Source organism: Mytilus edulis, chromosome 13 (assembly GCF_963676685.1).
Source record: "Mytilus edulis chromosome 13, xbMytEdul2.2, whole genome shotgun sequence".
NCBI classification, from domain to species: Eukaryota; Metazoa; Mollusca; class Bivalvia; order Mytilida; family Mytilidae; genus Mytilus; species Mytilus edulis.
The window spans coordinates 33,450,445-33,467,157 of NC_092356.1; the positions used below are offsets into that span (position 1 = coordinate 33,450,445).

The window sequence follows — 16,713 nt, forward strand, 5'->3', positions numbered from 1 at the left end:
TATCTATATATATCTATCAGACATTTTATCACTATAGTTAACCTCGACATTTTATCACTATAGTTAACCTCGACATTTTATCACTATAGTTAACCTCGACATTTTATCACTATAGTTTATCACTATAGTTAACCTCGACATTTTATCACTATAGTTAACCTCGACATTTTATCACTAAAGTTAACCTCGACATTTTATCACTATAGTTAACCTCGACATTTTATCACTATAGTTAACCTCGACATTTTATCACTATAGTTAACCTCGACATTTTATCACTAAAGTTAACCTCGACATTTTATCACAATAGTTAACCTCGACATTTTCTCAATTCTTGGACTGTCAGGGGAGTTAGCATGTAACTATAAATTCAGTGTATCGGTCTAGAAAGTAATGTCTCTTTATAACACATAACCATTCTATCGTTGTGATTATGTATGTAATATTTCCTGCTGTACTGTATGTGCAACCATCAATGAATCAATTATGGCTTGAACGAAATTTACAACAAGTATACATAAACATATAAAATGGATGGAGAATGGAAATGGAGAATATGTCAAAGAGAAAACAACCCGACCAAAGAGCAGACTAATAGGTCTTCAACACAGCAAGAAAATGTCGCACCCGGAGGTGGTCCTCAGCTGGCCTTGATTAAAATTGTGTACTAGTTCAGTGAAAATGGACGACACACTAAACTCAAAAACATATAAATGAACTAAAATTAAAAAAAAAAACGTACAAGACTAACATAGGCCAGAAGCGGCAGGATTAAACATGTTTTGTGAAAAGTCAACCCTTCCCTATACTTCTAGCCAATGTAAAATAAAGAAACACATAGCAATACGCACAGTTAATTTCTTTAAAAGTTATACAATTTGAATTTAAAATGCATAAATATCATCAGCATTTTTTACAAAAAGTTATCTAGAAGTCCGAGTCCGATGTACGAATAGGTAACAAAAGAAAATAAGCCGGCAAATGACAATGATACATAAATTAACAAAGGACTACTAGCAGATTTGACATGCCAGCTACCTAAATATGTCTTTGTATGCCCCCGACGCAGAGGAGGGCGCATAAGAGTTAACTGTTTCCGTCTGAACGTACGCCAATACGTGCCAACATTAGTTTCTGTTCTCTAACTTTTGTTTGCCTCAACGAAATTTTATGACATTTATATATAACTAGAATACACCCGCGAAATCGCGGTCATATACAGCTTGTAAACAGTTGTAGGATGAATTTTTGTAAACATATTATGTCTGGAGAATTTCATATAAGGTATCAAGAGCCCTCTCCCTTTTTTTCCAAAGACCGTTATTTGTTTCCTTTCTGTCAAATTCAATTATTTTCGTGTTTCTGGCCTTATACCACAATTATTCTTCCCCTTTGCTACAGTGCATTTTTTTGGTAAAAGTCAAATTAAATTAAAAAATTTCACCGCTTCAAACATGAAATAAATGAAACTGGTTATAGACCATTATTATTCTAATAAAACATGCTTCTAGGACAATCCGTCTGTGCTTTTCCTTTTGGGAGCCCTATTAACATGCCAATGGCAGGATTTGAATCTTGTATAAATGCAATCTATAATTAAAATATTGATCTCTGATGACGTTATATACTACATATGAGTATAACGTAATCAGAGATCAATTGGTATAAATGAGTAAGGCTAATTTGAGTGGTGGTCGACATTCCAAAATTCGAAAAAAATATTCCCGGATCCCGTAAGGATCAATCCCGAAATCCCGAGCTTAAAAACACCCGATCACGACGTCCCGAAAAACTCTTGCCTCCCTCTAATCTTTACCTTACATTCATTTTGGCCAAATCACTACTTTTACTTTCAACAATAAATGGTTATGCCCCATTTATGGGCATTATGTTTTCTAGTCTGTGCGTCCGTTCGTTTGTTCGTCCGTCCGTCTGTCCCACTTCAGGTTAAAGTTTTTGTCGAGGTAGTTTTTGATGAAGTTGAAGTCCAATCAACTCGAAACTTAGTAAATATGTTTCCTATGATATGATCTTTCTAATTGTAATGCCAAATTAGAGATTTTACCCTATTTCACGGTCCACTGAACATAGAAAATGTTAGTGCCGTTGTGGCATCCGTATACTATTGACACATTTTTGTTTCCACATGTTTTACTTATTTCAATATATATGCAACTGTTATGACCCCTTAGATAGTAAATATTTCAAAGAAAACAGTAGACAAAATACAGAGTCTCTATATACTATTGTGATATAGTCGTAGTTTACTTGTGGATAAACGCGAAAAATAATTGTCTCTATAAGGAGATATAATAGTTGTGGTTCTTGCGATCTAAACACCATGATATGGAGAACGCTCTGATTGGCTTATTTATTTTTCATTTTTGTAATCTGTCATATGATTGGTTATTCTTGTGGGCATGTTTAAAACCGGAAGTCTTATCTATGACTAAAACTCAGTCTGATGACGGAAACAATATCCGGACACCTATTTTATCGTTTTTCTCCCAAATTAAGGGACGACATCAAAAGTTCAATGAAGGATAAAAAAACTTAATTCACATAGTTTTTTCACTGACCCCCACACCCCCCTCTTAACTTAATTTGGGAAAAATTGATTGACCAATAGGGATGTATGTAAAATCGATTTTAGATTAACAAAACTTGCAGCAATGTTGACCCCCCACCCCCAAACTATTTGATTTAAGTTTTTTATCCTACATCGATCTTTTGATGTCGTCCCTAACTCAATCTGAATAATCATAAGAATGGATGACAAATGCGACTATGCATGTTACCGTTAGAACACAGAGATATGAATGATGATTAATTTATTGTGGAAGGAAGAGAAGCGACACACAAAATGAGGTCTTCTCGTTTAATAGTATAGATGCTTATCACCACAAAACACAGATCAAGTTCAAATTGATAGAAATTATAATTATTTGTCGAATGTGGAAAGATTTGTTGACGAGACGCTGGAACCAAAATCTCTTCTTGTATTTATAAAACGAAAGTTAAAATCCCTCCAATAAGAGTTAGTATGATTATTTAAGAGACGCGAGATACCAAGTGGACTTTCAAACCTCGAAGAGAAACTGAAAACACCATGTCAAATATAAAATTAAAAAAAGGTCTACATGAATGAATGAATGAATGAATGAATATTTTAATATTAAAGTGCAACCTGAATTATAACAAAATTACATTCATATATAAGTAATATTCAGCCAGCCAAATAGGCTTATGATGCACTGTACATTGTGTATTATTATTGAAAATAAAATAAATAAGTAAATATAGTTCAAATTTACACGCAATTTATAGCAAGGCACGTTATTAGTTGATCACAGATTGGCTGATGGTAAAACAGTTCAAAATAAAGTTAGAAACAAGCGTTGCTGTAATTACAAAATAAATGTTATAATTTGATGTTCGCTGGTAGCGTAGTTAAGTTATGTTGTACTTATCTTGGATATCATCTACAGACCGGCGAACATGTTTACAAAAAAAAATACATGAAAGCTAACTTTATTAAAGGACTAAACAACATTGTTTTGTATTAATCTGGTATTAATAGGATGTATACAATTTGAAATAATAATATATCTATTAATATTTCAAAAGCCAAGATTTACTTTTCAGAGAAGCTCAATCTAGGATTCGATCTAGTTTCACACGTCATCAATCAATCGTATTTGGAATCTATTGAAATACAAACAAACTAGACAGGGGTATTGTACAGTTCTATTCCTCGAAATACAAACATGAAAAATCTATGATTTCCATACATGATATATTCCGAATTACACCAATGTATTAAGAAATGACAACTTATTCAGTGTAAAACTAATGAACTGATTCCTATATTGATAAAATGGACAAAAACATTCAAGGAACGAGATATATTTAAAAGTTAAATACTACTTTATGTGAAATACCATTACTTGAAACAACATGCACGAGGGTGTGGATGGGTATCACAGAACAGAGAATAATGGGCAGATTGTGCAAAATAAAACGTAAAAAAAATAAAGAATAGAGAAAAAAAGTTCAAACCATTTAAGAATAGAAAATACTGGTTTGCTAAAATATGTAGAATAGAGAATAACAGGCAAAATTAATAAAGAATACAGAAAATGACACAAAATTTTTAAGGATAGAGAAATGAAGAACCCCTCCTCTCCAAAAAAAAATCCAGACCATCATATGTTATATCATTATTTGAATCGAACGTTAGCAGTATTTAAAAATGATGGCACTGTTTTGTTTATGTTGTCCTTGTGAGTTTTGCTTTAGATGACAATCTTTGAAAAAAAATTAACTGAACATTTAGGATCAGGTATTTCGTAATATGGATATAAAATGTCCATGACGTTAGAGTATGGCAAGCCGTTCTCGTCAAAACTATGTTTAATTAAACCCTTTTTTCGAAAAAAAATACACACTGAGATTTTAAAACCTAAAATAACACACTGAGAAATCGAAATTACACACTGAGATTTAAAAAAATAAAAAACACACACTGAGAATTCAAAATTACGCACTGAGATTTTAAAAAGACACACTGAGATGAAATAAATTGAAAAACACACACTGAGAATTGTTAATTACACACTGAGATTTCAAAAATACACACTGAGATTAATATGCAAATTACTAATGAATATTTATGTGATGAATAATTCAACAGATTAATATCTTGATCTCAAGAACTCTTGTCATTATAATGAAATGCGATTCCTTCAACCAACATTCGTAATAAATTTCAAGACTTAACATCGCTTATATTCACAAGTTAGTTTGTTGCCTATAATGCAGATCATTACTACCAGTTATTAAACATGGGTTCCTTTTCAAAAGTCTTCCAACTGTTTTCCTGATTTCGCTAGTTAATCTTTTTGTTACGTTTATATGCTATAATAGACACTTTCCTTGGACGAGAGGAGAGAGTAAAAATTTTGCTGCATTCTTTTGCAGATTGTTCCAATGTTTTCTTATAATTTTAATAAAGTTTTTCACCATTTGGTTATATTTTGTAATAAGAGTAAGTGGGTATTTTTCTTGTTTTTGTATTTCTAAAGTTTTTTTCATTAATAATTTGGAACCAAATCGAAGGACTAACGAGTTATGTTCCCTTGTTGTTTTAAGCTTGTAATAGATTCAGATTAAGTATGCTAATTAGATATGTGCGCATAAAAAGTGCGCACAAATCTCAGTGTGTAATTTTAAATTCTCAGTGTGTAATTTTGAATTCTCAGTGTGTAATTTTAAATTCTCAGTGTGTAATTTCAAATTCTCAGTGTGTGTTTTCAGTTTATTTATTCTCAGTGTGTCTTTTTGAAATCTCAGTGTGTAATTTTCAATTCTCAGTGTGTAATTTTCAATTCTCAGTGTGCTTTTTTCATTTTTGTAATCTCAGTGCGTCTTTATGAAATCTCACCGGTGTGTAAATTTTTAATTCTCAGTGTGTAATTTTCAATTCTCAGTGTGCGTTTTGAAGTTTTTAAATCTCAGTGTGCTTTGTTGTAATTCTCAGTGTGTAAATTTTTCGAAAAATGGTTTAAACATAGTTTTGACGAGAACGGCTTGCCATATTAGAGCTCGTAAACGTTTAGCGACTTTTCGGAATCAATTCCACGTGCATCTACAGTTCAAATTACAACCGCTCAGACGAACTGCAAAAAATGGCAAAAGTCCAAAAATATATTTGTTCTCAAGATCAGATTCCGTTAAGTATGACGTAGTTATAAACCAAATTAACTTTACAAGAATTAAATGGATTGTTTTAATGCTCCCCAGAATCGATCTCTATCTTTTTAACCCTTCAACTTCGTACTTTATTTGTTTTTCTGTCGAGCCTTCGGCTTTTGTCGAAAAAGTGAGACATAGTGATCCTACATTCCGTCGTCGGCGGCGGCGTCCACAAATATTCACTCTGTGGCTAAAGTTTTTGAAATCTTAATAATTTTCTTAAACTATCCTGGATTTCTACCAAACTTGGACAGAAACTTGTTTATGATCATAACACAGTATCCAGAAGTAAATTTTGTAACAAAAATCCGTTTTTTCCGTATTTTATTTATAAATGGACATAGTATTTCTGCCAGGAAACAATACATTCACTCTGGGGTTAAAGTTTTAAAAATTTAACAAATTTCTTAAACTATCATGGATTTGTACAAAACAATTGGACAGAAGCTTGTTTATGATCAAAAGCTAGTATATAGAAGGAAATTTGATTAAAATTTTGTTCTTGTTTTTCCGTATAATACTTATAAACAGACTTAGTTTTTCTTTCAAGTTAACATACAGTCTACAGTTAAAGTTTTTAAAACATTTATTAGAATCTTAAACTATCGTGGATTTTTACCAAACTTGGACAGAAGCTTCTTACTATCAAAACGGATAGTGGAGAGGAATATTTTTATTTTTTTTTTCCTTCATTTTTGTTGAGCCTGCGATTAACAGCAAAACTAGGAGAGACACTGGTATTCTGAGTAACCCTTACGATTTTTTATTTAAACATATTTGTTCCGGAGCGACCAAATTTCAATCTAACAATTTCCATAGTTGCATGCCAGTAATGAAGTACTTGCTACTGGACTAGTGGTATCCTCGGGAACTTGCAGTCCATCAGCCGATTTATCGACACAATAGTATTAATAACATAAACGGTACCATTTTTCATGTATCATATGCGCATTTCGACAATTATTTCAGACGACAAACGCACTCAAACAGACCTTCAAAAACTAAAAGCATAATAACTTTACAGAACAACACAAAAATATAATAGAAACCAGTAATTTTTGTTTCGTTTTCTTGTTCGCCAATATGTAAAGAGAACATTTATAATGTTTTATTTTTATCCTATTCCTGTTATCCTGATGTTTCTTCTGATTATTAGAACTAAAATACAATATAAAATGGTATATACAAAGTGTGCATACTAAAATGGTTGCATTTGTTAATTGATGTGGTTCATACGGGTTTCTCGTTTTTTTTCCCTATAGATTATCCAGTTTGTTTTCCTGTTTGAATGATTTTATACCTGTCAATTTTTGGGCCCTTTGTAGCTTGCTATTCTGTGCGAGCCAATGCTCTGTGTTGAAGACCTATAATGGTTTACTTTCACAAATTGTGAATGGAGAGTTAAATATAATCCAGAATTATTTTTATATATCTATGAGTCACTTTTCACTATACAGTTGACCTCGATATTTTCTCTATTCTATGACTGTTAAAGGATTGGGCATGTTAAATTAAATTATGTGTGTCAGTCTAAGAAGCAATGAATATGACTTCATGTCACAAAACCATTCTCTCGTTCTGATTATGCATGTTATATTAACTACTGGAGCAACCATCAATGAATTAGTCATGGCTTAAACGAGGAGCATTATCTGTGTCCCATTACAGCCAATTTCAATGCGTATGTAGCGAAAGGTAATATCTTTGGTTAACTTGATCATGTTGCTTGCTAGCTGAAAAGTGAAGTCATTTTTAAATTATCTACATACTCATTGAAATTGGCTGTATTGAGGGGGAGGACAGGGGTAAGGGAGACAGGGAGAAAGGGGGTAGGAGAAAGGAGAAAGGGGGTGGGAGAAAGGAGAAAGGGGTAGGAGAAAGGAGAAGAAGGCTGGGAGAAAGGAGAAAAAGTTGGAGAAAGGAGAAAAAATAAAATATCTCTCCTTTTAAAAAAATTTCTAATATTTCAAGAAAAAATATCTCAAAAGGAGATGTTTTTATTCTATTGGGAGAAAGGAGAACGGGGGTAGGAGAAAGGAGAAGAGGGGTGGGAGAAGGGAGAAGGGTACCCCCCTGTCCTCCCCCTCTGTATTAACACATTCTCCATTTATTTTTCAATCATGCAATATATAATATGATGCCGGGAGGTACTATGTATAATTAAATATAATTTATTATAATAGTGTGACGGATATTCGACATACATTTTGGACATACTAAACGATTGAAACAGTAATATTATTGATATGCATATGAAGATAGAAATTATAATTAATTGTCAAATAATTTGCTTCGGATTTCAAATGTTTGGCATTAAGCGTTCCTGATGAAGGTAAATCCAGAAATGCGCTTCGGACGCAATGAATTATTTAACTTGTTGTTTTCCATTTTTTGTGACCGAGACGCTCTCCTAAATCGCTTCTTGTATTTATAAAGCGAAAGTTAAAATCCCACCAATAAGATTCGGTATAATTATTTTAAAAAAAGAGACGCGAGATACAAAGTGGACTTTCAAACCTCGATGAGAAACTGAAAACACCATGTCAAATGCAAAATAAACAAGAATGTGTCCATAGTACACAGATGCCCCACTCGCACTATGATCATTTTTATGTGTTTAGTGTACCGTGAAATTGGGGTAGAAACTCTAATTTGGCATTAAAATTAGAAAGATCATATCATAGACTTCAACTTCATCAAAAACTAACTTAACCAAAAACTTTAACTTGAAGTGGGACGAAAGGACGGAAGGACAGACGGACAAAAGGGCGGACGAACGAACGAACGGACGCACAGACCAGGAAACATAATCCCTCTCTACTATCGTAGGTGGGGCATAAAAAAACGTCTACAGATCTGCGAACAAGTTTACAAAAAAATACATGAAACGTAACTTTATTAAAGGACTAAACGACACTGTTTGTATGAAATATTAATAGGGTGTATACAACTTGAAATAATGATATATCTATTAATATTTCAAAAGCCAAGATTTTCTTTTTCAGAGAAACTCAATCTAGGATTCGATCTAGTTTCACACGTCATCAATCAATCGTGTTTAGAATCTATTGAAATACAAACAAACTAGACAGGGGTATTGTACAGTTCTATTCCTCGAAATACAAACATGAAAAATCTATGATTTCCATACATGATATATTCCAAATTATAACAATGTATTAAGAAATGACAACTTATTCTACGGAAGCCGATAAGGGCCATTCAAAAAAAAAAAAAGATGTCGTAATTACGACATAGTTTGTCGTAATAACGACATCGCTATGTCGTTAAAATGACATAGTATGTCGTTATAACAACATAATTTTAAGTCGTAATAACGACATGATTTGTCGAAAGAACGACATAATTATGTCGTAATTACGACATATTATGTCGAAATTACGACATAACATGTCATAATAACGACATAATATGTCGTTATTTCGACATCGCTATGTTGTTTAAACGACATAATTTGTGGAAATAACGACATAATGATGTCGTAAATACGACATAATCTGTCGAAATAACGACATAACATGTTGAAATAACGACATAACATGTCGTAAGAACGACATAATATGTCGTTATTTCGACATCGCTATGTTGTTCAAACGACATAATTTGTCGAAATAACGACATAATGATGTCGTAATTACGACATAATATGTCGAAATTACGACATAACATGTCGAAATAACGACATAACATGTCGTAATAACGACATAATATGTCGAAATAACGACATGCTATGTCGTTATTACAACATAATTATGTCGTAATTACGAGATGGTTTTCTCGTTACCGCGTTCGATTTGACATTGTCACGTGTATATTGCCTTCCGGAAATGGTAGACAGTACAAAGAAGAAAGGTTTGTTTTTAAGAATTTTCATTGTAAATAGCCAAATTATTTTATGAAAATGGTCAGTAGACACAAGCAGGATTTCTAGAAAAGAGGATGGACACGGAGTGGAACAGGATTCAATAAGGAAACTCACAAAACTTGAAAAATACAAGACCAAGAAGTTTTTTGGGTGTACAGGCGCGGGGAGGGGGGGGGGGGGGCAATGTTGCGACTGGTTTATATAAAGCATTATCGTCCGTTTAATTTAAGAAATTTCTTTAAGAAATGCCAGAATAACCTTTATTACGGAATAGTTTAGCTAATTATTTTAATTTAGCTAAGAACTCAATAAAAGTTTTCCCGTTTGAATGGTTTTACACTAGTAATTTTGGGGCCCTTTATAGCTTGCTGTTCGGTGTGAGCCAGGGCTCCATGTTGAAGGCCGTACGTTGACCTATAATGGTTTACTTTTAAAAAAAAAATATTATTTGGATAGAGAGTTGTCTCATTGGCACTCACACCACATCTTCCTACATCTATATAGTACATAGTGAATAGAAATGAGACAATGTATATGTGTTATTTTATTTTTGTTTACTTCAAATTGGATACAAAACGGCTAAAACACGTATCAAATATAATTTTTTTTAAAGATTTAAAACTGTCTTTGTCGATATTTTCACTATTCTTAAACAGCTAAGCATAAACCATATATTTCCCATACACAAGCATTAGCTGTAAAAATAAAACGGGGGTCCAATATGAAAATTAATGCAGTTTTGAATAGGTTATTGGCTGCTCGGGACTATTAACGGTTGAGTGCTAATCTCTGTCTATTTTTTTTTATTTCAGATTAAAATGGATATTGATAGAACATCTATCTGTAAATTCTATTTTCGTTTGGGATTTGAGTACAAATACATCTTAAAGTTCCTCGCTGAACAACATGGGATTGTCATTAGTATGAGAACCTTAAAGAGGACACTAAAGGGGGCCGGATTAAGGCGGCGCAAGTCAAAGACAGATGTATTGGAAGCAGCGCTCTTCATACAAGACAAGATTTCGAGTGGTGCTGATTACGGATACCGCTGGATGCACCTTCAGTGCACCCAGAATGGACTAAATGTTCCTCGTGATACAGTTGAAATGATGATGAAGCTTCTTGATCCTGTTGGCGTTAAGATGCGTTCAAAGAAAAGATTAAGACGGAGACATTATTTTGCAAGGGGCCCAGATTTCGTGTGGCATCTTGATTCGTATGATAAACTAAAACGGTATGGTCTCTGCATAAATGGCTGCCTTGATGGATTCTCCAGACAACTTATTTGGCTAAATGCATATTCAACCAGTAGTAATCCCAGAATTATTGCAGGCTACTATATGGAGGCTGTTAGCAAGATAAAAGGGTGTCCTTCTCGAGTACGTGGAGACCATGGAACAGAAAATGGTCATGTAGCAGCGTTTCAAAACTTTCTAGCTGAAAAAGAAAGTTTTATTTACGGACCAAGCACAGGAAATCAAAGAATAGAGAGTTTTTGGTACATTTTGAGACGCCAGTGCTGTCAGGTTTGGATTGAAAAGCTGGGTGTCTTGGTAGATGATGGTCTATATAATGGCGATCTTCTTGATAAGAATTTGATACAGTATTGTTGCATGTCTGTGCTTCAGGTAAGTTACTGCTCTAATTACATATTTTTAACAAAACTGAACCTCTATTTTTTTCTACTAACGATTCTATTTTAATATCGTTGCGAAATGATAATAGGTTACCAGCTGACAACTTCGGTTTTCCAGATATATGTTGACTCAAAGTATATAAAACAGAAGATGTGGTATGATTGCCAATGAGACAACTGTCCTCAAGAGTCCAAAATGACACACCCATTAACAACTATAGGTCATCATACGGCCTTCAACAATGAGCAAAGCCCACATTGCATACATTATATTGCACTATATAAGGGATATCAGTACAAGATCCATAAAATTTCAATTAAGAAAAATAATAGTACAGTTCCTATTTTATCTTAGTGACTTACAAATATGTAAGAGATTGGAAGTTTAATTATTCGGTATAATAATAATAATAATAATAAACCAATATACGCATACTGTCAAAGTATATATATAATTCATTAGCACAAACTTTAGAAACAGTAAGATTTTGCGAGTCTTGGTGAGTAGTGGAACCGTTTTTAAAACAACTATTTCGAAGCGAGCGTATATAAATTAAATATTTTTGACAGTTTATCAATATGGTCTTTAAAACTGAAACTTCATATCACGTGAACCGACTTAACTGAACCCGTTCATATAAGAAATTACTCTTCTATTTTTTTTCTCTGCCAAATAGTTTAGAAATAACATACAAATTGTGCTCCATCCTAATAACTCGCGTAGTACCTTATCACATGTTAGATGTTGTTTCGATAAGAAGCAAATAATGAGAACAAAACCGCTGATGACGTCATGTTCACGTTTATAAAATTATGTATATGACTTATAGTAAAAAAACCACTTTCAGATAATCAGAATGTGTGTTACATCCAAACTTAGAATTTTCCCTGTGCTCATCGTTCCATTTGTACCAGGTACTGTGCGCTTAATGAGTATACGTTAATTGTACATTAAAAGCTAATCCTTATGAGCATGCCTTTTTCAGACGGAAAATGGGCTTATAAGTTATATTAGCATAAAGAAATCTACGGGTAACCAGCTTTACGAGCAGTGTATATTGTTCCTGGCTATGCCAAATCAGCAGGCTGTCTGGTTTCATATACAAGGGTAATATGTTGGGAAGGTATATGTGTGTTGCTACCTCGTTGTCATGCATGCGGGGTTAATAGTCAAGATTCGAAATAACTCCGACATATTTAATTTATATCTCAACATAGTCCAGATATGTTTAACATAACTTGTCAATAAGCCAGAGTGGACTTTTGTGCTGCTTTTTATTGTTTGTTTAAAAAATTGGATTTAAACTCGTGTAATTTTCTGTCGAATTTTTTTAATGAAGGATAAAGGCCAGACCCATTTAACTTGATTGAACGGGGGCAGTTCATGTTCATTTCCCTTTTTTTTGAAGTATTTTTTTACGCGGCGTGACCGATTTTTTATGTATTTTGACGTTATTTTTACTCAGAATATTTCTTTTTTCTTTTTTCATTGTCTAATTATATTTGACGGCAAAAACATACCCCTCCCCTCAGAGTTAAAATAATCGGCTCCTTAAGTTACTTGTACTTTTCAAGTGCATGCATAGTTTGTAACAGGTCGAACGACGACGTTCTTAAGCTGCTTGTTTGCAGCTTATATAAGTCCGTGTACCATTATTCTTTGAATTTGAGTGTTGTAAGAAATCGAAATTTAAATCAGATTCACATTGTTGATTTTGACAAATTAGCAGAGATATCATCTGTTTTATTGAATGTCTTTCATTTTTATTTTAGAACGAATTGAATGACGTGATGACAACCTGGAATATACATCAGATTCGCCCTACAAAAAACCAGAATTGTCCACATGGCAGACCTATGGTCATGTATATGATTCCGACTTCATATGAAACTCGAAGTTACAGAATCGAAGTGGATCAAGATAAAATCGATGTCTGTAAAACTGAATGCATCTTTCGTCAAGATCAAGTTTGTGATGAAGACATATGGGATCTATGTGGAATTTACATGAAGGAAAACGCTCTTTCATTACCAACCAGCCTTGATACAGCAATTGCACTGTACAAAATCCTGAGGGATTTATTTCATGAAGATATATAGCTGATACAATGTGAATGTGAACACCATGACCGAGTAGCCCACATGATGATATTGATATTCGTTCTGTTTCAACATGTAAAATTTTGAAATAAGCATTGAAAATCAGACGTATACTCAGTAAAATCAATATAGTGCTTTTAAAACCAAAAAATAATACAATACTACAATACTGTTTTCAGTCTCTAGATAGTTCATGTTTCGTTCTGTGTTGACCAAAAGATAAATGAGGCAAATTCAATTATTTGAAGGATTCAAAGTTATGACCCACCTACGATACTAGAGGGGCTTTATGTTTTCTGGTCTGTACGTCCGTCCGTCCGTCTGTTCGTCCCACTTCAGGGTATAGTTTTTGGTCAAGGTAGTTTTTGATAAAGTTGAAGTCCAATCAACTTGAAACTTAGTACACATGTTCCTTATAATATGATCTTTCTAATTTTAATACAAAATAAGAGTTTTGACCCCAATTTCACGGTCCACTGAACAAAGAAAATGAAGATAATTTGGTATGAGTGCCAATGAGACAACTCTCCACCTACGTCACAGTGTAGTTTAAGTAAGCAATTAAAGGTCACATTACGAGCTTCACCGCTCAGCTGTAACTCCCGACGATCAACACGTTATACTTGTACTATATTTTGCCTTTCTGTTTTTCGATTCGGTCGCCACTCATGAGTCTTTTACAGTCGAAATGTGCGTCTGGCGTAATTCTAATAATAAGCCTGGTACCTTTTATATGTATTTATAAGGCTACCAATGGGTCTTAAATGTATGACCAGGTTGTTGGTCACCTCTCTCATATTCCTTAGTTTCGGGGGAAACTAGCGGTAGTTTAGATAAAGTCCAAGTCGCTTGAAAGTTTACATATTTATTTCACATCCATATAATTCAAATATCAAAACATAACTGAATAACAACATAAAAATAAATACAAAATAGAAATACAAAAGACTGATTGACATACGGAAAAGGAACCAATCAAATATCTTTTAATAAATAATATTAATTCGCGTTTTGCCGAAAGCGGGAATAAGGATTAAAAACATGCTTCGTATAAGTTTGTCAAGAATGGCTTTCGGCAGTTATCACTTAGTGTCAAATTATCTATGTTCTTTGTTACAAAACCTTTTATCTTAAAGACAGATATAAATCTTTGATAATTAATCTAAATGAAAGGATTATAGTTAAGTGTAAAATACAAGTAACTTTTGAATAGCGTAGAATACAATAAACTGATAAATTATTAAAACGCAATGAGGACTCGGAATAATTGATAAAAAAGCAAATATTATAAAAATATACAAAATCCTAAATATGAACTTTGAACGAATAATTGTCGGGTCATAAATGCACCGAAAAACTCCCTCACCTAGAGGCGTGCTTTATCGGTCCCTTAACAAAATTGTCTACCAGCTCAGTGATAATGGACGTCATACCACAGGGACTCGGTTAGCAGATTAAAATTTTGTAAATCAATGTTTTTAATTACTTTTGTTATTATTTCCTGTCTATTTCATATGCATTACTATATGAACGTATTTAACGTTGCCATCACTATTTCTTTGTTTTCTGGCAATGTGCAGTTTACTATCCACATCCATATACTGAAAAAAACCTAGATTTTTTTCAGTATATGGATATGGATAGAACTATATTAACGTATTTAGCGTTGCCATCACTATTTCTTTGTTTTCTGGCAATGTGCAGTTTACTATCCATATCCATATACTGAAAAAACCTAGTGATGGCAACGTCAAATACGTTAATATAGTAATGCAAATAGACAGGAAATAATAAGAAAATTAATTAAAAACATTGATTTACAAAATTTTAATCTGCTAACCGAGTCCCTGTGCGTCATACTAGTAAACTCCGAAATATACACAAGAAACTAACATTGATAATCATGCAAGACTAACAAAGGCTAGAGGCTCTCGACCTGGGACTGGCGCAACAATGCCGCAGGGGTTGAACGTGTATTTTGAAATCCCAACCCCCACCATCTAATACTACTAGCGTATGGAGAGAAAAAACACACAACAACACGCATAGTAAAACTAAGTTCAAAAGAAGTCCGATGTCAGAATAGGTAACAAATGAAAATAAAAAAATATATATCAGTATATGCATTCTACACAGTAAACTTATTTAAGATTTCCAGAAAACAAGGGGTTATTTCAGTAGTTATTGTCTTCCAGAAAGCAATTCTTTCGTAGTAGACTTAAAACATGGGTTGAAAATTTATATGTAGAAAGGTGATTCATGTACAATTTAAGATATAAAATTGAGTATGGAATGGGGAATGTGTCAAAGAGACAACAATCCGACCATAGAAAAAACAACAGCAGAAGGTCACCACAGGTCTTCAATGTAGCAAGAAATTCCCGCATCTGAAGGCGTCCTTCAGCTGGCCCCTAAACAAATATATACTAGTTCAGTGATAATAAACGCCATACCGTAATTTCCAATTTCTACACAAGAAACTAAAATTAAAATGATATAAGACTAACAAAGGCCAGAGGCTCCTGACTTGGGACAGGCGAAAAAATGCAGCGGGTGTTAGAAAGTTTAGAAAAAAATCGTAATAAATCTGTGAAAATTAAAAAAATCGGTAGAATAGATAGGGATGTGAATTGTGGTCTGACCCCTGAACAACAGGCTCCTGACTTGGGACAGGTAATATAAATTCTAGTATCTGAGAAATTAAAAAAAAACGCAAAAATTTTACCGAGTCACTCATGTGTAAAATGTAGATCAAAGTGATCTTTTTGTTTGGTGAACTACCCAAGGTCTATCTACTGACCAAATATCATTGCTATCCCATATAAAGTATATGTGAAACAACATGAAAGGCATAACTTTACTAGTCTAAGATAGGGTCGGATGTATGGACGACCAGACAAGGGCAATACTATATGCCTCCTTGACCTATGTGATTTGGGGCATACAAATCATAAAAAGTTTAACATAACCAATGGGCTGTGAACTTGAAGACCAGTGTCAGATGAGAGGTTTCAGACGGCAAGTAGCAGTACACCCCTGGATGAATCCATTGACCAAATATCATTGACCTACCATTTAGTTACTGAAACAGACTTTAACAGGTTGTTAACATAGTTGGTGGACCATGAAAATAAGGTTACGGTCAGGTGACATGTGCATCTTCAGCCGATTCGATAGATCAATACATTCATTTACCACTCATAGTTACATTGAATAAAAAAACATAAAAATTTTCAACCTGGTCGGTCAATGGGTCATGAAAATGAATGAGGTCAATGACAGGTGTCAGACTGACCTAAACAAACCTGCGAAGTGTTCCATAGACCAAATACCATTG

At 33.6% G+C, this 16,713-nt stretch overlaps 1 protein-coding gene across 1 annotated transcript; it reads left to right on the forward strand.

The window, feature by feature from the left end:
- Nucleotides 1-10,453: 10,453 nt before the first annotated feature.
- LOC139500901 (uncharacterized) lies at nt 10,454-13,529 on the forward strand. The gene is made up of 2 exons (XM_071289806.1): nt 10,454-11,268; nt 13,050-13,529. The coding sequence occupies exons 1-2, from the start codon at nt 10,459-10,461 to the stop codon at nt 13,374-13,376; spliced, it is 1,137 nt and encodes a 378-aa protein (XP_071145907.1). The 5' UTR covers nt 10,454-10,458; the 3' UTR covers nt 13,377-13,529.
- Nucleotides 13,530-16,713: the final 3,184 nt, after the last annotated feature.